Below are 24,172 nucleotides of genomic sequence, written 5' to 3' on the forward strand. Positions count from 1 at the left end.
AAGGTAAATGACAGTTGTCCGGGCATAAAAGAATCAATACTCTAACAATGGCATGGACGGACATCAGTGCTGGGGAAAAAAAAAAGTTTAGAACAAAAACTGAATCAAATAATGACTTAGAAGTCACATCACATTGTGGATTTGGACATCAGGATTTTGTGTGAAAAACACAAATATGAAATGTTCGTCTTCTACCAACCCATGAAGCGAGGTCGAATCATTGTCACTTGACTCACCATGAGAGGCAGAAAGCCTTAGCCTAACGCGCCTACTCCTCTTTCATCCCTAATGACTGCCATTAAGGTTGTTTTGACAGAAAATTACGTGGCACCTTTCTTTTAACTGTGAGAGGCCGTCTGCCCACTCTGTTCTTGTGGCAGAGCAGGAGGCTGTAGAAGCTGACCGGAAACTTTATTATCCTCATTATTATATTCTGATGGAAATACACAGACAAAAGCAGACATGTGGACAAGTACACAGACAGCACTTCACTTACTGAGGCCGTTGCTGTTTCAGACGGGCTTGCCATCATTTAAATGTCAAAGAAATTGTAGCGCTACAGATCTCAATTTAGCTTTTTCCTTTAAAATGATACCTCAGACACAGTTTCCCTCCAGGCAAATGAAATGCCTTGATTTCATGAACAAAGTGACAAAACTTACAAGTTCAACAGCTCAGCTGCATTAAATGTGGTCAAAGTGTTTTCAGCGCACAGACTCTGGAGCACTTTAGCTGGCTTCCCTTTTTTAAAACTGGATCTTAAAAGCTGACGTGTTCCCCTGCAGTGAGGCAGCAAAATCTGTTAGCATTACTTGCAGTAGTTTAGCGGTGGGGATGAGGGGTTATCCTTCAATGAGTCTGTTGACGTGTGAGCTACTGTACAGTTAAGATGTTGGACCTCTTGGCAGGATCAGCTCTGCTTGCGTCTGACAAACAAAACAGTCCACTTTAGATATTTTGATATTACATTATTCACTACGATATCAGGGCCTGAAAAAAAGCAACTGTCTAAAGATGTGCACCCACACAAAAACACAGAAAGTGGGAAACTGGGAAATTCCCAGCACGCACGGAGTTCCACACACAAGAAGAGGACTGCTTTATTGATTTATCACAAAATCTGTTTGTATTCGTTGTTATTTTTATTTTTCTGCATATCTCTTACGTATACCCCCCTCTACTTGATTAAATGCTGCTGCTGATGTCTGTGTTGCAAGCACTCATAAAACTTGGCTATGATTGATTATTTGCATCTCCCTCTCCCTTCCTCCCCTTCCTCTATCTCTCTGTAGTCCATTAGTTATGGTAATGTTAGGTTAAATACATCTTAACTTGCTGGTGATTGATTTACACATCTCCACCCATAAACACTGCTTTCGATTTTTCCCTCTGCTCCCCTCATCATTTTTCCCCCCAGTTGCCACCTTCTCTGTATAATGTGTAACTTTATGGGACAGAGTTTAGTTGGAGTTGGAAGCAGTCTGCCTCAAAGGGAGGCCTGGCTGTCAGCTTCACTGTGCAGCCTGCTGACAGAGCGCGGACTGAAGGGTCAGAAGATGAATCTGCCGTGTCACACAAACAGACAGAAATATGAGTAATGCCTCTTCCAACATCTAATATGCTCAAACTCACTTTTGAGACAGAGATACATGACTAGTTATACTCTGAAGTTGCAAACAAAAAAGGAAGAAAAACAATATACGTACAAGCCCATTCAGACACATCTATGGTTGCCCTTCTGTAATAATGAGGACATTTATCCACCAAAAGCTGTCATTCTTTGTACTTGCTTATAATCCTGGTTCCAACCACAACTGTGTGGGCTCATTCCCATTAAGAAGCTGAAATAACAAAACTTTGGCTTTGGTTACACATTTACTGTGGTAATCTGAGTCACCACCGCAGTGTGAAATTAAATTGTTCTACCTCTTCCAAGTTCTAATTTTGATACTTGAGATTGTCTGTCCTCAAATTAACTGTTGTAAAGCTGCACTATACGTATCATTTTTGTTTTTTTGTATATCTTCATGTTCTTGTTTGATGTAATTTGCTTATTTAGCTTGATTTGTAGTTCAAGTTACTTGTTTCTTTTGTATGAACATTTCTGACATTTTTTATACTTTATTTGATCTTGTTTTAAGACTGCTCGTTGTTCTGTAATGTGAAACTTTTAATTCTACTGTCTTGGCCAGGAATCCCTTGTAAAAGAGATTTTGAATGTCATTGGGAATATATCTGAAAAAAAAAGGGATTGATAAAAAATAAATAAAATGCTTCTTCAGTACGGCGAATAAAGCACCAAATCTCACCTTTCTCTTATATTATTTGTTTAACTTTTGACACTATTAACCATCATTAACCAACTGAGATAGTTTTTGCATTAAAATCCTAGTTTGGATTTACCTTCAGTTTCAGCTTTCAAGCAAAGTCCTAACTTCAAGGACTAGAATAAGTCTGCACGGTGAGAAAGTGAGACTAAATGACATCACTTAAAATGGCTGTTTGGGGCGGCAGAATTCACATCAACAAAAACAGACACGCATAACATCACATTCACACCCTGACAAAAATACACATTCCTGCTCACACCCTGGGTGTTAATGTGAAAGCCTCAACACTTCAGGGACACAGAGAACCCCAGATCCGTCTCTGTCCTGACAGCAGTCCTCCATTAGCCATACACACAAAAAATGCGGATGCAGAATGCACACATATAGTACTTTGGCAGGAGCACACACAACTCTGATACATAAACAGGGTGCATTTTCTCCCCTGGAGCACACACAACCAATACTGCTGCTGCAACACAAACAGTGTGCACTTTCCTAATTTCATCATCTTTTTCCTCAAACATAACTACACAACTAGGGAGATATATGTGTGAAGGCATAAATCACCTTATGCAAATGTGAACACGAGGCAGACTCACCTATCTCTTGCTCCAGCAGTGACATTATAAAGGTGATTGGCAGCTCCATCAGCACATGCCTTCAAGAGAGCTGCAGAAAGACAGACATAGAGACACTTGTAAGTGAAGGCAATTAGTTTTAAATGGACGGCACATTCACTGACACATTTACAAAATTGTCTTTTGAAATATAACCACAGACACTGATGCCACTTATGCAGGGGTGAGGTTAGGGTGGTTGTGTTCAATTTACTTCTGGATGTTTTGGTCCTTAAATTGTATGTTACTAAATACTGTATGTCAACCATCAAGTCTCATCTTAACTGGTGGCTTGGCTAATGTAATTTTCTCGACACACTTAAAATGATTTCTCCCTCTTTTCAGAGACTGACTCTAGCATACAAGCAAAAGAACGGCACATACTAATAACACCTGTCATTGGATATGACATATTCAACATAATGTTAAACAAGAAATGAAGATCTGTGACTGGCCAGCGAGTGCAAGCTGTACTAGGACTTTTCAAAGAGACTATTCTCAGATATGGCCTTCTTTCCAGTGCTACTCATTATAAATACTGCATGCTCTCCCTTTATGCTGAGATACGGTTTCCTTTCAGAAAGTGTCCAAGGTTTCTGTGAATATGCCTACTGCCTCCATAGCCTGCTGGCTTTGGTCACCAAACCAAGTAATTCACCAACTTATTTTACGAGACACTGCTTTTGCTTGCTGCTTTATACAGCTGTCAGAGCACCGGGTGCAGGGGAAGAAATTTATAGACAAAAGAAAAAGCAAACAGCACTAGCCTGGGCACCAACATGGCTGATGCCAACATTTTTGTTCAAGCAATAAACTAAGGCAGAACTTGGGTAGGAATAAAGAAACCGTTCTGCTGTTGAACCCATAACAAACAGCACACTACTCAAAATGTGTTTTGATCAGCTCTGATTTTAAAAATAGACAAATTTACTTTTCTTGAAACGGTGTTCGACTTGCACCAAATTAGATGCAAACTATTTGCAAATGTATGCTCTTTCATGGCCTCTATTCTATTCAAATTGAACAGGCAACCTATTTTTTAAGAGCCCTCTCCTGTTTGGGGCTGTTGCAGTGTACACAGGGGGAAAAACTTCAAAGAATTAGCTGTAGTTTTCTTTTTTTCACCTTGTTTTAAACTAAGTAGCTCCTGCACAGAAGAGAAGAGCGACTTCAGTCTTCCAAATGTGTCCATTCCTTGAACCCATTATTGAGTGTAGGCATGCCTTCTTGTTTTTGTTGCCAAAAAAAACCACTGAGACCTAGTTTGAAGAAGAATCTCTAATCACAGCTTTCTATTACATATGTGATCTGGTGACTAAATCAGTCATGTGTACGTACATCGCCATTTTTCTTGAAACTCATTCCCCACTTTGTCTTTGACCATACTGGTTTTGACCTTGTGTTGCCTTCTAAACAGCCTGACTTCATAGCATCATGGATTTCAGGCAGGCTATCTTGTAAAAACTGCAATAGTCAGAACCCTGTGAGAGGTGAGCACATATTGCTGATTAGTCTACATCAAAAAAGGGGAAAGAGGATAAGTCGCAAAAATCCTGACACAACGTGCCAAACACAGGCTAATCTAAGCCTCATTAGGCCAGCAACTATTGCAGCAACACATCCAGCACAACACTGCATCTACACCACTACACTCAGTCTATGTGGAAGCAATAACACATAGCTGTTTTTTTTTTTTACTTCATAATACTTCTACTGTATGATCCGTTTAGAAGGGAACATGATTGCTTCTGTAATAACTATCCAGAGCTGTGAGACCCTGTGACATAGACCTCAATTTCATCGTTTTTTTTTTAGTGAATCCAGGCAAAAGCCATAGTATCCAGCCAGAGGTACCCTGAGAGACTTTCTTGTTAACATACAAAAGTTATGCTTACTTTTATTGTTTCTCACCGAAACAAACTGCGTATGCTTGAGGCTGACCCAACACACCTAGTGCCGACTCACAAAGGTGATTTCAATTCTGTTGCCTCATAAGACCTCTTCTCTTGTCCCTGTGTGACTTCTCCCTCATTCCCCCTTTAGCTTTGGTGCGCTTGTTAGGGTGGGACCATTACACTTTTTGTTTTTATAAACCTGTCTTACAGCAGAGATTTTGACATGTTGGAGCAGGAACTGTCTGAAGGTTACCAGTGTTTGTGACCACTTCAGACGAAAACGAGGTATTTTTTCTATCTGCGTTATCGTCACAAGGGTGGATATATGTATCAAGATATTGTGACAGTTTCTAGCCAAAAACCTGACATGATCTTTTCCTGACCCAAACAAAGTCACTTCTGTGGCTAACCCAACAAGTCCACAAGCACAGTGCTATCACAAAATAAAATAGAAACCTAAAGATAAAGAAACGCAAATTTGTAACATTTCTGTGGATTGTCAAATGGTACATTCTTGTGATTGAGTTGCAGAGAAACATTACTCGACAGTGCCCCTAATGGTCAAAAATTCCAACAAGGTATTTAAAACTAGTGGAAATTTTCTTCAGGAATATAAATGTTCAGTTTTCAGTACAACACTGATAGTTCCCATGTGACTACTTTCCCACACTTCAGGGCAAAAACTGATTTGTGCACATCACAGCATTTAGAAAATATTAAAATTCACACTTCTGTTCTCCAAAGTTTACCTTGTAGTAACAAATCCAGGTTCGGCGTTTTTTAAGATTAGCATAACAGCAACCTTCACGACTATTATTTCAATACGTAACACAACTCTGAATACATTTTTTCACCATGACCTCTAAAATCTGTGCAACATGCCACAGTGTCCCACCTACATAGTGCAAATTAACAAGCACACACAGACTCACAGATACACAAGGTGGACTTGACAGAGTTAAACATTGAATCATTTACCAAGGCTGGAATTCTTCACAATCTACCTATCATTGCCTTGGGCACTTAAAAAGCAAGAGAATGCAGAGGCATTTGCACTGATGTAAATAAGACACTTATACTCAAGGTAGTGCTTTCATTCTTAACCCCCACCACCTGCTGTCGATGTTTCGCATCAAGAAAGGAATCAGAATGGAAATGAGTCATTATCTCTGACAGAGTGCAAAGGCTGAGAAACTTTTCCAATGACAACTTTTCTAAAAACAGAGAAACTCTTCTTTTAGCCTCATGATGACAGACTGTAAAGCTATCAGTCATTATCTGTTCATGAGTATCTACACACACACACACACACACACACATTTATTCTCAGACTGAGTGTTTTAGAACTGTTGCTTTTGTCTGCCAATCATTTCCTCAGCTCTGTTTGCATAGTACGCCATTAAAATGCACACAGACACACTTCAGAGGTTTGATGTCATTCTAGTGAGGCTTTTGACCATCTTATGACCAATCTTTGACCAAACAACAACAACAATCTTTTGAAATCATCTGTTCACATTCACATCATTTGACAATAATTTGAGTTTCCTGACAATGATTTTACCTTGCATTAGGGGTGGGCAGTATTTCGGTTTCAGTGTCATTTTCGGCCACATCATCTTGCATTCTGCATTCACAATGCAATGTATCAAAATTGCCTGTCAATTAATCACTGCAAAATTTTTCGAAGGAGAATCTGCTTGCAAATTCTTAGTATGATGAGCAGAAGATCCCTTCCAGTACTGTATGAAAGCCGATCTGGTAAATATCAATAAGTTACTTACTTTAATTATAAAAAAAAATAATAAATTACTTTTGCACTGCTGATCTATTTTTACAATCTGGTTTCTTTGAACACAGAGTTTTACAGTGTGACCTGCTGCCTGAAATGAACAGTGCCTCCACTAAGATCAGAGGAAATTATTTATTTATTTATTTTTCAAATTTATTAGCCTTATTAAGCTTTAGGAAGAATGAGTGTTAAATCAGACAGCTGTTTAAACTGTAATCTAGTAAATACATTGATAATAAGATGACATGCAGAATGTGCCTGATTCTGCTCAGCAGATCATTACTCATCATTCATAGATTACTATGTTTGTGTGCTTCGGAGCAATTATGGGTGCCCTGTAGAGTTTTATTCGAGTTACTCAAGTACTCGTTTCAGCTCAACTGCTAACCAGTTCCCTGAAGGAGACCCTATACTTTTTCTGCTTTGTATCTATCAGGAATTTATTTTATATACAGCTAAGCACTTTATCCCTTGTATTATGGTTGATGTCCTTGAGTGTGCACTTGGACAGTTAAAGCAAAATCATGTGTAGTTGCCGACTATACATGATTTTTCTTTAACCGTCCAAGTTTCTGCATGCCAAATAGTCAACAGCATGCTTCTTCTGCTGTTTAACAGTTGCTGCTCTTTAAACAACTTCCGAAGATTCAGATAAAACAGGTCAAGCTTATTTAAAAGTTCTTATTCTAAGAGAAACTTTCTCAAATGTCTGTGGGGGCGTCTTTCTTTTCGTATCTCTCATCATTCAATTTGTCTTTATCACAGTTAATGACTAAAGTGGGTAAACTCAACTTGAAAGAGATTATCTCTCCATCTGCACTCCATCCAAAGGCAGCGAAGATAGAATTACTTTGATCCTCTCAATGAATTGCTGTCTGTTTGCAGTACAAGTGTCACAATTGTGTATGCAGCAGCCAAACCAACTCCATCTTCTCTTTCTCTTTAGAGCATACGAGTTTAACAAACAAGCCCCGCAGAAAAGACAAATTCTGAATCCGGACAGTTATGTGATGTGAGCCGAGCGAGGACAGAAGAGGCAGTCGGGGGAGATGACCTTGTAAATTAACCAGCCATAATAATCCCTCCCTGCAGGCTTCAGTGCCAACTCCTCCTGTCACTCACCCTGCTGTATGACGGATACATATGGTGGGCAGGCGATAATGCACATCCACTTACACTACCAAACCTGCCATTTCAGCACTTGCCGTTTCTTCTATTTTGCTGCTGACTTTGATGAAGAAAAGATGTATGTTCGTGTTCATGTAAACACACACACACACACCCGCACGCACGCACACACGCTCGGGGGATATATTCTATAGCACCCCTGTATTGATGAGGTTAGTGGTGAGGATTAATGCCTGTCAGGTCGGGGCTTTACCGCAGTACAGGAGAGGGCAAACGGTCACGGAGAGCAGTGAAAAGATTATTATCCTTATTATGATGCCTGAACGCCCTCCCTTCATCTATCAGTCCACCTCTACCCTTGCATCTGTCACCCTGTCGGCTGATCCACACTGAGCTCTACACCTTTCCTCAAATTTGATTGATTCCCCGTGCAAACATCTCATTTTCTTTCTCTCTAGCTCCACTCTGTTACTCTTTATTCTTCCACTTTATCCCTCTCCGTGTTATTCCCAGTCGCACAATTTCACCTGCTCTTCCACTCATTCTCCTGTCTGTCCCATTGACAGTCTTAAAAATTCGCTTTTCAGCCCTCTTTTGATCTCTCTCATCAATCATTGCTAATAGCTCCACATACCTATTTACTCCATCTGACACCTGTGCTTGAATGCAGAAGTGCAGGAAGTGCGTGTGTTCAAGTCAGCATACTGCAGCCGCATCCCCCAACCAGCCTTGATTACAAGGTTGACACTTGACTGGCTGATGGGTGATGTTCAAAAACTTCAACTTCAGCAAGCTGCTCCTCATCAACATGATGAAACGAAGCAGTTGAAGTAAACAAGGGCCTGTGTTTTGTCCTGTTGAGAGTTGCCTTCACTGATTACATTATTGACTTGCTAGTTTGTGTGGTTACAAAGTGAGCGATCTGTAAGTAAATGAGTGACTGTCTGAGTGAGTGGGTGACTGATGTCCTAGATGACTGAGAGGGTGCATGAGTGAGATAAGAGGCTTGATCCCTCTTCACAACATCACACTCTGCACCTGTAAATGAGTTTCCCTTTGATCAGTATTGCGCTTTCCAGACTATCGCTCCTTTGCTCCCCCGCTGCTCTACCTCTCCCACAGGTGATGAGGGGGGCCCAGGGGTAGCACATCAGAGGACCTGAGACTGCTGTGAGCATGTCTGTGTGTGTGTGTGCAGATGTCTGTACATGTAAAGGTGGGGACCTGGCTACGATGCCTCCAGGTGAACAACCATCTGGAGAGTGACAAATACTCAGACACTTAAATCAGCTACAACATTAAAAATACATGGCATATTAAGTGAGGACCGATAAACTTAGTACAAGCCTGTTTACCATCACACTGCCGGAGACATGAGATCTGCCATTCACGCACCACCATCATCCTGTCACAGCTTCTTCAAGTCCCACGTGCACTGCTGTCAACCGATGAAGAAAGCTTCCCGATTTCTGACATCCACACCACAGCATTGCCTTTGGCACTTAGGAAACCACCCAAAGTCTCTGAAACTTTTTTTTTTTTTTGTAAGCTTGACTTATCTAAGAGGGAAGAAATGCCCAAATCTGTCATGAGACACTATCGAGCTACATCATACTGTCAAAGTACATCTGAAATCTGCATCTTTATTACAGTGGTTGCAAAAAGCGGGCAGTCACTTGGTTTGATTATTTGATGCAATGCTTGCTTCATGACTTTTGCTCCTGTTTGACTGGCAATCTCTGTAAAGCAATCAGGGCAAGGATATGCAATAGCCCCACAATGCATTTGTGTATAATGTAATCCCTGCAGTGTAACCACATTGGTTACCCTTTGCTGGTCTTGTCACAGTTTGAGTTTGAATATAGGATATTAAACTAAAAAATATCACTCTCCTAATACTTTTAAGGGTTGGTTCTAATCAACAGGGCGTAAAGTTTAATACCTCCCTATGCTAGAAGCAAACAGACAATTTAGGCTGAGTATCGAAAAATGCTCTTCAATCAACGTTGTTTGCATCAAAAAAAATGTTCAAATGCATTTCAAATCATATAACAACAGCAATTTACTGAAGAAAAAAAACAGGAAATGTGATTTTTCATAGTAGTGAGCAGATCTATAAACTACCTTTTAGGCTTTCCCCTTCACTCTGGATATACAGTGTAAGACCTTGATGAAATTTAGCATCAATTAACCCATTCCCCTTTTCATTTAACAGCGTCAAAATCCTCCGGAATGTTTAACAGACTATTATTCTTTCTTTCTTTTCATTATTTTCACCAAATAGACTGAGCAACCTCTGGTGTGAAATCAGATGAGGAAATTGTCTAATGCCAATGTTTTAGCTTAGATGATGAGAATATCAAAGCAGTGTTCATTCAAATCCAATCTGATGTGGTTTCCCTTCAAAGTTACTGTGTTTACTAACCTCCCTGATTGCATAAGCATGTGTATCACATTTTTCATTAATTAGTGTTCTTACTTTTTTTCTGTTGTTGTTTCATCTTCAAAACTGTTGAGAACCAGTGATCCACGCCACTTCTCTCTACTTTTCCTTAATAAATATTCAGCCCTGTTTCTCTCTACTCTTGAGTAATTTTGTTTCTGATCAGTTCACCAGATTTAAAAGAAAAACTAAGTTGTAGGATACAGGTTGAGATGACTCTGTCTGGTTTAATGGCTCAAAGTCAGCTTTGCATATTTAATATATTACAGGCAAGTAGCACCACTGCTATGCATCAACACATCTCATAAGCGACACCCCAGGGAGTCTACTGGATCTCAACTTCCCGTCAAATTGTTCCTCTTAACGATGAGCCTCTTGTACATGTTTTTGAATTCTCTGAATATCTGTTTGTCTTTAACTCTGTTAAAGAGCCTTGGAGTATTCATGAAGAAGAAGAAAAATCACATCCATTTTATATCCTTTTGTTACCAGCTACAAAGAAGTAGTTGCAATCTAGTTCCTGCCAGCAAACATGTGACCATCAGTTTGATGATGTGGAGTTGACTGAGCACAGCTCTTCACATCAATCACCAATTTGCCCTTGGGCATGACTGTTACTCCAAAACTGCTGAAGTGGAGCCATTCAGTATGCTTGCATTATACAACAAGTACTTGTTGTTTGAATATGAGGTATGTCCTTTTTCTGAATATTTCTGAAATTTTCCACCGAATACTCTTTTCTTTTCAAACTAAATGTACGGTTGTGGACAAAAGTTTATATAATTTGTAAAGAACATGTATGTCATGGCAGTCTTGAGTTCCAGTGATTTGGACAGCACTCATTTTTCTGTGATGGAATTAGTAGAACACATACTGCTTTATCACAAAAGAAAATCATGAAATTTGGTTCAATAATGAATTTATTATAGGTCTTCTGCAAATGTGACGGTTTTGTTTTAAGTGTACGATTGATGCCATTGCTTGTGTTCACATTTATACCAACCCGTTATCTATAGTGAATGTATACAGACCTTTAAGATATCATGTGCTATCATATCAGTTTTTGAGTTTGTCTGTGAAGCCAAAATAACCCAATTTCAGCTCGTCACAGCTCGTTTGTGTCCGAAATTCTACTGAAATTTCTCATACAAAAATTGTTTTGACATTTAATGGTGCAATAATGAAAATAAAAGTAGCAAAAAATTGTGTCTCCGGGGCAACAAGATCATGCTGCATATTAAGCCTATGAAAGCACTAGAGGTGTATTATGATCTTTGTTTGGACTATATTCATTGTTCAAGTCATACAGCCAGGAGTTATTAAAAAAATAAAATTAAAAAAAAAACAAACACCCCTGCACAAAGGCACATCATTTCCTGCCAAAAAAAAGATGCCATCTTTAACTTCATTAAAACACATCCCAGAGGAAATGTGGGCAGAGGGCAGGGATGGGGCATTTTTAATGACATGGCAGCAATTAAGATTTTGCACAGTGGTTGCTACGTAGACTAGAGAGCACAGTCGGGGGAAAAGAAAAAAAAAAAAGAGGGGATACTCAGTGCAAACCAATGAAGACCAGACCTAATGTGATATACTGTAAAGGGGACTCATTTTATCTGTGTAAAAGATGTGTGAGATCCTGCATACCTTTACTCCAAAGGATGTTTAGGTAGTCCTTATCCAAAGGCTGGTTCAGAATGATCAGACCGATCCTCTGCTTGCCTGCAGAAGATGATACAGTGGAGGGGAGAAGGGAAAGGTATGAATCATACACAATCAGATAAAGACACAGACAGATGGAGGATGGTGCACAATCACCACACAAACCACATCACTATTCTCATGTTGAAAAATATGTTTCAATATACACATTGGAGGCTGTTGTTTGTGGGACATAATGTGCTAAATAAAGAACAAAATTAAAACAATAGGGTGATAATGAAGTCATTATTATGCTCCACATGGAGACAGCAAAAATAAGAGGGAGGATGGGAAACCAACCATAACATGTCTCGATGTCGAATTGAGGTTTTGTTCAAGTTCAAAATGTTTTCCCTCTTGATCCAATTAAGCTGTGAGTGGTTTGTTTGCAACATGGGAATAGAACAAAATATAACCAATGTATACATAATGTATATCCAAATTATGCAACAATTTTCCTCATGACAGTAACTCTCCTCATCCAGGGTCACAAATGCCAAACATTTCAGTTATTTTTGTCTCCAAAGGAACATTTCTCATCGATACCCATTCAATTACCTTGACCTTGGTGACAAACCATCTGTAACTACACAACAACAGAGGGAACCTTTCCAAAACAGCACAAATGAAAGTTACCTGCCAACCTATAGCGTCTCTCTTTTCTCTCAGTGTATCTCAATGCTCCTCTGTCAAAGTCTCTGTCCCTGGGTGCATCATTTCACAAATCTATTTCCTCCCTCACTCCCCCCATCCATCTTGCTTTAAGCATTTCTTTTGCTCTGCTGCTAATGCAGATCCCCTGACTAATAGTCAAGAATTGTCATTTTTCTATCCGTAGAGGATAAAAAAAATAAATAAATAATGGAAAACTCTGCATTCATCGACAAAGTACAAACAGTGCTCCCAGAAAAGCCTTAATGGACCAAATACTGAAGCTTTCTCTCTCCTCTATTCCCTTCACCTTCACACACATTTCATAATTCATTTATCTTTTCTCTTAAGTCTTCACTTATGAAGAATTTAAGACATTCTCAAAGTTGTTGCCTTTTGTAGCAAAGCCAAACTGTCGTATTCCAGCTCCATCAACACTGTGTGAACACAATAAAAAGTACAGTTTACAAGAGAGGGACAATTACAGAGGATCAAAACATGGCGCATTTAGCAAAATGTACATCTTCTCCAGTGCACCTTTCCTAATACAACATAAAGGCAGTGGGAGGCCAGAGAAAGCATCACTGAAGAAGAAAGAAAAAGAATATATTTCAGGCTTCATGAAAATTCTCGTTGCAAAATGTGCATCACCTTGAGTCCTGAAATTAAAAAAAAAAAAAAAATCTTTTTTTTGGATTTATATCCTCAAGAGACAGCATTTTGGCTTGGCTGAGAAAGTGTGGAGAATGAAAAAAAATGTCCTTTAGGTTTGTGACTTTGTAGCAGCATCGGTTTGATGTTGTTAAAAAGTTCACATCACTGGAAGGTCATAACCAATACGAAAAGTCAACCTCAGTAGAGTATGGTAAAAGGAAAAGGAAGGTAAATGAGGATAAAGAGGAGACACTAAAGGGGGGGAAAGAAAGGAGGACACAGGCGGGGATAGTGGAGGAGGAGGAGGAGGAGGTGGAGAAAGCGGAGGAGGAGGAGCAGGTTTGTCAGTCTTGTCTCTTAATTGGCTGGAGGTGTACAGAGAACAAAAGACAAACTCAACCAGCCGTGACTTTTCAGATAACCCTTCCTCACACAAACACTCATCTCCCCACGCGCACACACACAAGGAAGGTGTGCAGCCTTTTGTGCACTCCGTTCAAAGAAATGTCACCTTGAGATTCTTTTAAAAGTACCAGACAGCATAAATACCACAACACACGCGCACACACACACACACACACACACACACACACACACAAAAAAGCCACGCACACAACTTAGTACACAGACATTCCAGGAATAGGCATTTATAATTAAAATTGCAACATTTTAAAGGCTAACCATGCACACTTGAAATTTAGAAATGCAGACATCCGGGGGCTATTTTTATATTCACCAACAAGAGTCTAGATAAGCATTAAAGAGATTAAACTAAAGAAGCCATAAAAATATACTCTAAACTTATATAATGGAGGGAGAGAGTGTTTAACTACAGTTGGGAGGAAGATTTTAAAAGTGTGTGATATAGAGAATCTCAAAACACATATTTTACCTTTGACAGCAAGTGACAGATTTATCCATGATATTAAATGATCAGGAGGATGTGTGTTCGTGCGTGGTTGTGCTCTGATCTGTTCTGTTCTGCAATCGGTTGGCGGATTATTTGAACACCCTGTGAAATCCTAAGAATAAATCTCAGATTTCTACAGTGAGCAAACCCAAGAGTGTAGCCTGTAATGCTTAGCTAACGTGTTTGGGTAAACGTTTGTTTCGATGGATGTTTCACAACTGCTGATAACATCCTAACAGAAGTGAGTGTCTCTTGACTGATGTTGGCCTTTGTGTGCTATTGATTTTAGAGCTGTACAAGCATAGAAAATCAACATTGCTTGTTGCTGTGTTCCTGATCTGCGTAGATCACAAACGTGTGAGAATGTCAGTAATCAAACACATGTGCATGCAGATGAACAATTACAGTGGCCGTGGCAGCTTAACAAGAGCATCACTTGGATCAATAGAGACAGAGAGGAAGAGTGACGCAAACTTGAAATGACGAGTATCAAAATCAGTGGACAAAATTTTTACTGTTAATTGCTCAATCAGGTTGCACAATGACTTGTAGTATGCTCCCTTTCAAACCTTTTTTTTCTTTAATTCATTTGGCAAGGGAAAACAAATCTTTGAGCGAGAGTACAGTACTATATTTCAAGCCAATGTTTGCTCTTCATCAGGTACAGAAGGAGAAACCAGACAGGCTGAAGAGTTCTTGGCAGTGAGCATTCTACAGTGCTGAGAGTCCTTCGGACACAGATGAAACCCCAATTCCATAAAAAAAGAAATTTGCAAAGGACAACAGTTACTGACAATAGTTGTGTAAAGCATATATTTAGAATAAAAATAATGAAGCGAATGAGGTAGAACATTAAATACACTGTCTTTGTACTGTTTTCACTGGAGTGTATGTCAAAAAGAATTAGCAAATTAATATGACACTGTATTTTATTGATGTTTTTACAGCATCCAAACATTTTTTGGAATCGGGGTTGTTGTACCTACTTTTTGGAGTCAGCACCTGGACGTGAAAAAATGTGCACAGGTTTGAGGTAAATCATCAGCCCTGTTATGTATGTTTGCCTATACAAAAGAACAGATTGTGCTCAGAAGGGAATCAAATGCAATCTGAGGCCTCATATGCAGTTCAGGCTTGGCTAGTCTGCAGTCAATAAAAAACACTGAAAGTGTCACTGAAGATCACAGGAAGATCATTATTGATTATTCTGTTGATTATTTTCACTGTTAATCAACAAATTGCTTAGACTGACATGAAAAATGCTCTGCACAGTTTCTCAGAGCCCAAAGTGACATCTTCAAACTTTTGTCCAACCAACAGTCCGGTACCCAGAGAAACTTCATTTACTCAATACATTACAGAGAAAAGCAGACAACCATTCCATTTAAGAAGCGGGAACCTTCAAATGATTTACCATTTTTGCTTATTGCAAAGTCCTTGCTTTATGAATTGCTTCATTCACTAATTGTACATCAAAAAAGTTCATGATAAACATTTATCAGGGTTTCTGCAGGTTTGAACAAGTCAAATTTAAGACTTTTTAAGACCTTTAACAGGTCATTTTGAACTAAATTTAAGACCTACACTTACCCTGTTTCCTGTCCAACTCTTCAGCTGTACTATCAAATAAAGCCAGAAAAGGCCAAAAAAATATTTAAAAAAAAAAGAAAACTGGAGTGAGTGAGTGTGTGTCAGGGTTATTATAGTTTCATTTCAATTTCATTAGTTTTTATTTTAATTTAGTTTTTCAGTTTTTTTATTTCAGTTTAGTTTTAATTAGTTTAACAAGTCATTAAGTACTTTTATTTTTTATCTAGGAATTCAATTAAATTTAGTTGACTATAATAACCCTGGTGTGTGTTTGTGTGTGTGTGTGTGTGTGTGAGAGAGCGAGAGAGAGCGAGAGATTGTCACATACCTCCGCTCACATCAAACTGAATGAGAGAGAGGGGTACAACTTTTTACATCCAAACCTGTTGCCAAAATGTTTAGCAACAGTGTTCAAAATCCAAAGCACCTCTGCTTTTTAACGTCGGAGATGAGCCGAAGATGGTATGAATGTCACTTGACTGTGAGGCGGCAGAGGCGGTGCAGAGTTCGGGTCGATCAGAACTGGATGAACTTGAACCGGGAACTGGTGACAAAGGCGTACAAAAGTGCGTGATAGCGTGACTGGAGACTTTTAGAAGCTAACGCATGTTATTCTGATTGTGTGTGTGACACCAGTGCTTTCACACCAAGTGTGCCCAAGTTGAGGGATCTCTGGCAGAGCGTATACTGCGCTTCAAATTCATTATGACGTATGGATTTTAACCAAGTGAATTCTGGTTGTCTAAGCCAACACTGTGAATTTACACTTTCCCATAGTTGTAGTAGATTCTGTTCTCGACGTCATTCTGGAATTGGCGAAGTGTACGACAATAAATTCCAACCGGGCTGTTGACAAAATGCCACTTGCGTTCCTGGATACTTCAGAAAGAAGTTCAAGACACGTAACTGACTGTGAATCTCAACCACACATTTCCCCCAAACACAAAACAAAATTTAAAAAAAAAGGGTGACAATGGAAGCGGTAAATGAACATACATATTTAAGACCTAACTAAATGTAATTTAAGACCTATATACAAAATGTGGATGTATTTAAGACTTTTTAAAAGCCCCAGGAAACCCTGATTTATGTTTCTTGTTATTGACAAATCAACTAATCATTGCAGCTCAAATGTTTATCAGTGTTAACATCAAGTTGAGCTGTTTTTGTCATTTAAATGGAATCTTAGTTTTTAAAAGTAGATACAATTAATAATGGTCATACCTTAATTTCTAACAGTTTATTTTCCATGAGAATTACTCATGCTCATATCCAATTCAACCGAAGTCATTACCTCTTGCATTCTGTGGCCCATGTTTTTGTATTCTTTAAGATTCTGATCCGTAAATGGGTAAACATATACAGCAAGAGTCGGGTATTTCTTGTATTATCTTGTTTCTTCAGCAATCCAAACAATATAAGGTTTAAGGAAAGTGGCCACACCAAACTCCAGCATTTAAATAACACCAGGAATGCAACAACAGAGATTGCTGAGATACATTAAAGAGGAGATTTTTCACTTCAGATTCCTCTGTATCTTGTCAGCACACGGTATGCTTAATGTCTCTTCGTGAACCAGGCCCGTCTATGATCGCTGGATGGTGAGGAATCCAGGAAGGATGAGAGAGGCAGAAGTTGACACTGCTGAGCTTTCTGGGGCCGTCATGTTTGTTTATCACTCCTAAGCTCTCTATTTATATCTTTCTGTGGGTGGACAATATTTCTATCCAGTGTCAAAGTCCCACACGACAATTCAATATGGACAGAGTGCATCTGCTGCTACTCGCCCAGTGACAGACAGACAACCTTACAAGCTTGTAGAGCAGGAATATCTGTTATGTAAATCGCAGAATTAGCTCTTTAAATTAGTTGGAAATAACAAATGTTACTGCATGAGTAATACTAGACAGGCATAAAAGATGGAGGGAGCTACATGTGCCTGCCGTCTCCTCTACAGGCCAAACTGTTGTACGATCCCGTTGACCTTTGCAGCTCTGTGTAAAAGCTGCCCTTTGGCTCAGATCAGCTCTCCTTCCTCCACACTCACACAGACCACCTGGGAGCTCACATAAGCCTTGACCTGAAAGTCGTGGCTAAAGGCAGCTCTAACCAGCCTCCTCCTCAGGTTTGGAGAGGAGTCAGCGCTCACCATCTGGAGAGTTTGTTTTTTACAGAGCATGGACAGATAGAGAACATCTTGCAACAAAATGAGAGAATAAATGCAATGCAATAATGTAATAAATGTACGCGGGGATTTTCTTGTCAAATGTCAGATTAAACCTGCGTTTCTAGTAGTGCGTTTGAACAAAGTGACAGGGAGCAAGATTTTTTTTTTTTTTTTTTTTTTTTAGATATACCGATAAATCTTCAAAATCTTCAAAGTGTGTGTTTTTCCTCAAACAGCAAACACATCAAGGTCTCCTTCGGTAAAGATTCATTATGTACGCAGCCCCACAAAAGAAGACACAGCGAAGTGCAATCACATTCATATACACACTGTTGTCATGAAAGTGCCAGTGATTTGTTTTTGAGTTTTAATTCCCCCAAGACAAGTTTGTGTGTGTCAGAGCGACGGGGAGCAGCAGAGAGAGGAAGACAAGTGTGACAGTGACGCGAGTAAGAGATGCGTTTTGATCAGACGCATACAGATTTGTCTTGTGTTTGCGTGTCCCACACACAGATGTGACTTGCGTGGGCGTACACACCACGTGTCTATGCATGGACTCGTCTATTTGATTGATTGTGCGCATCTATGTTTGTGTCAAGGGAATGTGTGTTTGAAAGACGCTACCTGAGGGCAGCAGGCAGTCCAAAGGCATCAACTCTTCATCCATGGCCTGGTTCCACAGGAGCCCTGTCTTCACTCAGCCGACTCACCTGGAACTGAAGAGAGGAGGACAGACACTGTTGCCACTCTTCTCACTTTTACCTTTTGTTTTTTGTTTCCTCCTTTCATTCTTTTGTGTTAAACCAATCAAAGAAAGTCACTGCACTTTCCAACTTGTCTCTATTCAAAGTTTATCACCAGTCTCCCTCTGGGCTAATTATTCCCCCTGAAACAAGCTAACTGAATACAATCTCAAACATGCACATGTTAGCATGATGACACTGAGACCGGATGACTGGGAAACTCGACACAATACTGACACTAGGGCTGAAACTAAAAGTATATTGGCTGTTCATTCTTAATTATTCATTAATTTATCTCTTGATTTTTAAAATAACAGCTTTACAATCATTTTGATGGTACATTGTTTTGTGTTATGGCGAATACTGTCTCTGTCACTGCTATCGCTTGTCTCTGCACTGTGTAACTTCTACAAGTTCTCAAGAAATAACACTGTTATGATGTAATGAGTTGTGTTCGTAGTTAGCCACTTCACTGTGACTGACAAATTGTCACAGACTTGGGATTTGTCTTTATAACAGTGTTGTCGCAAACATAATTGTGGGGGGCGTCAAATACCGATTTCTACATAATGTTGCTTTGATGTTTACATACTAGGGCTGGCGATATTGTATAAAGTAATACTGTGATATATCATCAGACTATTCCGTAATACACAGCAAAGCTCTCAATATTTTGAAATCTGCTGAAAGGCATATCATAAATGCTAGGACTGGGTGAAAAAAAAAAACAAATAAATAATGCAATATCTTTGACCAGGTAGCTCAATTGAGGCAGTGAGGATTAGAACCATCACAAAATATTAACACACTGACTATGTGGGTAAAATTACAACACATCACTCTCATATCCCAATAACGATATACTTCCCAGACTTTGTGCACAATATTTTCTTTATTTATAAAATTGTTGTAAATGTGAATAAAGAAAATCTTGTTTTGTTAGACCAGCAGTCCAAATCCGAAAGGCATTCCCTTTATAATGATATTGCACTGGGAAAGGCTGTTAATGCTCACACTGCTAGCTAGAACCACAGAACATTTATTTTTTTATTAAAAAAAGTGACTCACCTGATTAATTGATTATTAAAGTTGCAGCAGATTGATAATCTACCAATCAATTTATGATGAATAGACAGCTATAATACACAGGGGAATAATCATATCATCACACAGGCACTTCTGTTCAGTCATCACTCTGCTAAAGGGGAAACTAACCTGTAAAGCAGCAAATGTTGTCTAGAAAGTAATTAAAGGGAATGAACATTGAAGATTTATTAATTAATCAGTTGACTGAAATCTAATCAGAGACTATTTTGATAAATGATTCATGTAGCTCAATTAATCCATTACTGGTGTTTTATCAGTACATTCTCAGGTCAAAATACCTACTTAATATTTGCTGGTTCTAGCTTTTCTAATGTGTGCTTTTAGCTTTTCTTTGTCACGAATGATCTAATATCGTTGCGATTTGGACTGTTGAAACAGCAAGCAATTGGAAGCAACATTCTGGTCCCTGCAGAATTCAAATTGCTATGATTTATTAAAGAGAAAATTATTAACAGATTATTAAACAAATGAAAATATGAAATAATCAATTGCTGCAGCACTACACCGTCTTTTTAGAGAGCATGAATCTATCATGTGATCATTCACTGCATTATTAAGAGTTTCAAGTTTGAATCAGTTTAATAGAAAACTGAGATTAAACAGTAACACAATGTTTCAGATTTAAAACTAAAACATACACTTAGCAATGCCAAGTCTAATTTTCTGCAGATTAAGTAAACCTGAAATTAAAATTGCTGATATCTGAAATAAACTGAGAAGAATCCTTCTCAATCTATAAATCCTTTTAATGGATCAGTCTCAACCAAAACTTCTCAAGTATGTGTTAAAAAAAACACAAGACAATGTCAATCATTACCTAACATTACTAATCCAGTGGACTTTATTCATTCAAAATAAATAAATGAACTTGAGATGCCATGAAGTGGAATTATATAATCTTTATATTGCCTTCACCTCTTCTCTGAATGCACATTTCCACAACCTTGATATAAATAATATGAACTGATAATTATTAAATTATAACTTATTAAAGCTCAACAGTAAATCACTAACATTTGTTGCCATGGGTATCGACAACGCTATCAAACCTCACCTATGTTTTCCTGGGTTTTAATGTCTCTACAGATGTAAAAAAAATAAATAAATAATTTGGTCCGTTTCTTTTCATCTTGATGAGTCTACACGCTCAGTGCTCTACAGCAGCCTATTCAATATAAATGCTGTATATACGAATATTAAAGCTGGTTATTAAGCAAAAGCTAATGTTTACTGCAGCGCCAGCTCACAAAGCAGTAGTGCTGAGATCGAAAAGTGGCCAGTGGTGTGTCAGTCGTAGCTCAGTGGCATATAACCATCCCTGGACCGGTTTGCCACTGACACATGACAGTATGTGCCCCTTGAGACTTGTACGCCACTAAAAGACTGTCAGTTGAGTACGGCCCTGTGATGAATATGCTAAATGTAATGCCACTGGGAAGGTTTTACCACGAGTACTGCCAGTGACTGTTGTTTTGCCTCCGAGGTTTATCCGTTTGGACAAACACACCTGACCTTACTTTGAGCTGCATTTAAGCACAGTTGGGTTCAAAGCACTGACATATGTAAAGAAACCAGCAGTTCGTGATGCTAAAACGACGGCATCTGACAAATACAAACATTCACTGCATTATAAAGAGCTTCAAGTTTGACTCAGTTTCATGGATAACTGAGATTAAACAGTAACAAAATGTTTCAGATCTAAAACTAAAGATACACTGAGCAATGCTATGTATCATTTTCTGCAGACTAAGTCTAACTGTGAACCTGAAATTAAAACTGCATCAACAAAATCATGAGATAAAATCATCAATCAACATGTCAAAACTTCTAATGTCATCATTTAGTCAAAACTGCACAAACCTTTCTCCATTAATTACAATTAATTTATCCCACCACACTGAAAACACATACGAAGAGTGAAAGCATAGAACAAACATCATATACTCTATCTAGCCAAATTCCCCTTGCTCACCCTTCAGCTTGACAGTCCAGCTAACAGAACAAAGCGAAGCGCTGTTCTCAGCCGTCACAACAATGACTCTAACGTTACCTTAGCTGAACTTTAATAATGATCCTTCCTCCCCTCTGCCTGCAGAGATACTGCATGTGCCAGCCAGGCAGTCTGTGTTCAACTGTCACATGTCAATTACTTCCTTACACCACTAACCCAGTGGACTACATTCATAAAACAAATAAATAAATAAATGAACTTTAGATGCCATAAAGTGGAATTATGTAATTTGTATACTGCCTTCACCTTTTCTCTGAATACACATTTTCACAACCTTGATATAGATAATATGAACTGATTACTATTTGATTATAACTTAATGTCGTTTATTAGTGAATCTTTAACATTTGCTGCCATGGGTATCGACAGCACATGACGGTGTGTGTCCCTTGAGACTGGTAAGACTACTGAAAGACTGTCAGCTGAGTACAGCCCCCTGATGAACATGCTAAATGTAACTGCAGTAGTACCACAAGTGGTGCCAGTCACTAGTGTTTTGCCTCCGGGGTTTATCCGTTTGCACAAATACCTGACCGCTCGAAAACGACAGCAGCTGACCCGTAAGGTTCTTTTCGGGGTAACCGAACCGTTTTGGCAGCAGGACATGTGAGAAGTGGACTTCTTACCAGCGGCTTCTCATTCAGTTCCTCAACCGCTTGAGCGCGGCTAATGTGGGAGGAGTCGTCGGAGCGATGGACCAGGCTGCCTCCAGTTGTTCACACATAAAAACCGAACTGCTCGTTCAAAAACAACACATGTGGCGACAATATGTCTCACTGCCAGCAAAGCCACATCACACGTCAGAGCCGTCACCGCTGTATTATGTCAATATTTAACGAAAACTCACGGCATGAGGCTTCTTCCGCCATTGACAGTGTAAACAGTCGAAGAGAGCAGTAGGGAGCGCCCATCAGGGGGAGAGGAGTGGCGGGAGTTTGTTACGGGGACACCTAGAGGCCAAAAGTGGAAACGCGTTTGCTTTGTAGACCGCTCCAAAGCAGAGAATCCTCAAAGGCAGCCCCAGAGGTTTGTTTTAAGGAGGCTCTAGGGTTCTCCACTAAATTGAGAAATAGTTTAATTTCACTCCCAGGTTCATTCAGTGGAAATTATTGTAATACGAGAGAGACTACTGCAGCCGCTGCTTTCCCTCTTCACAGTAACCATCATCATGTGCCCCATTACAATGTGGATATTGAACAGCTGTCCAATTTAGTGTCAATAAACAAAACAACAACTTAATTCTATCGGTACAACTAATCTCATAAAACAGGGCCCACTGTCCTATTTGGGAGCATATGTGAGCTTTAAAATCTTCAAAACGGATAGACTAACCCTAACATAACACTCAAATTCTGCCTTTTTTTTTTATTTAGGTATAATGATTGATTGTGACTACTGCCCATAACAGGAGCCACTATTTGGTATTTACTTATTAAAGTGTATTCTTATTGTAAGTGTATTCTGTTTAGGACATGAGTGAAAGAAATGTTACCTGAAAAATAAAAAGAGACAGAAAAAGAGTGATACTGATATTAAACTACTGATCTTTGGGTAATCTAATGGTCCACAATCAATTGTTTATCACAGACACACACATGCACATTCACACTCACACTCACTCCTGCAAACAACAGCTAGACCACCAGAAAATGCAGCCACATAAAAGAAATAAAACAAATACTGGACAATCACACACAGGCAAACAACATCACACACACACACACACACACACACACACACACACACACACACAAGCAGCGGACTGACGGCATATGCTTCTGATATCTTGAGACAGCAGTCGAACCAGTGTAAAGCGAGAAACCAAATCTCTCTCAAGGTGAATCCACTCCGGGGGCTCGTTAAAGCAAACGCTCCCTCATCAATCAGCACTTTTCCTGTCTCCCAGACAGACTGCACATGGGAGGAAACCACACACTCAACACGCCGTGTTGCACAGGCATGTGTACACTACACACACAAATGAGCGCACATGCCATGCTGCATGGGAAGTCATTCCCTTCTGTGGGCATGCATTATAAATACATCTATGAATAAATTCAAGACTGAGTGCATTCTTCAGGATTCTTGGCAGCACTTTTTTTTTTTTTTTTTTTACAAGGCCACACTACCTGAATGTTTGATCAGATCTGTCTTCTCTCTGCATCTACCTAACCAGCTCACCTTTCCTCGTCCATCAATCTTTCCAATATTTACTGTTTTCCTTTTGTCCACTTTTGGCAACTTTCTGTCCTTTTTTAGAACAACGTTTTGTCTTTCTCGTAGTCTTACCCTCCCCTCATTTCATGGGTGCAGCACTTTTCCCCTCACCTTTTCAAGACTGGGGGAAAGGTCACGGATTTGCAAGAAAAAGATGGTCAGCGATGCAATAAAGATGGAGACAATGCAGCCACATTCTTTTAAACAGGGAGGTTG

General features: G+C 39.3%; 1 protein-coding gene across 9 annotated transcripts in view; it reads right to left on the reverse strand.

The window, feature by feature from the left end:
- Positions 1-22,677, reverse strand: part of tpk1 (thiamin pyrophosphokinase 1) — a 67,799-nt gene extending 45,122 nt beyond the window's left edge. For 4 of the 9 annotated variants that reach the window (XM_037079500.1, XM_037079499.1, XM_037079497.1 and 1 more), the window contains exons 1-4: positions 22,366-22,580; positions 18,503-18,594; positions 11,853-11,927; positions 2,930-2,999 (exon numbers count right to left, since the gene is read on the reverse strand). In XM_037079500.1, coding sequence (XP_036935395.1) covers positions 2,930-2,999; positions 11,853-11,927; positions 18,503-18,545 — 188 coding nt within the window. In that variant the 5' untranslated portion in view covers positions 18,546-18,594; positions 22,366-22,580. The other 5 variants (XM_037079492.1, XM_037079494.1, XM_037079493.1 and 2 more) reach the window with 5 other exon arrangements.
- Positions 22,678-24,172: the final 1,495 nt, after the last annotated feature.

Source organism: Acanthopagrus latus, chromosome 19 (genome assembly GCF_904848185.1).
Source record: "Acanthopagrus latus isolate v.2019 chromosome 19, fAcaLat1.1, whole genome shotgun sequence".
NCBI lineage: Eukaryota > Metazoa > Chordata > Actinopteri > Spariformes > Sparidae > Acanthopagrus > Acanthopagrus latus.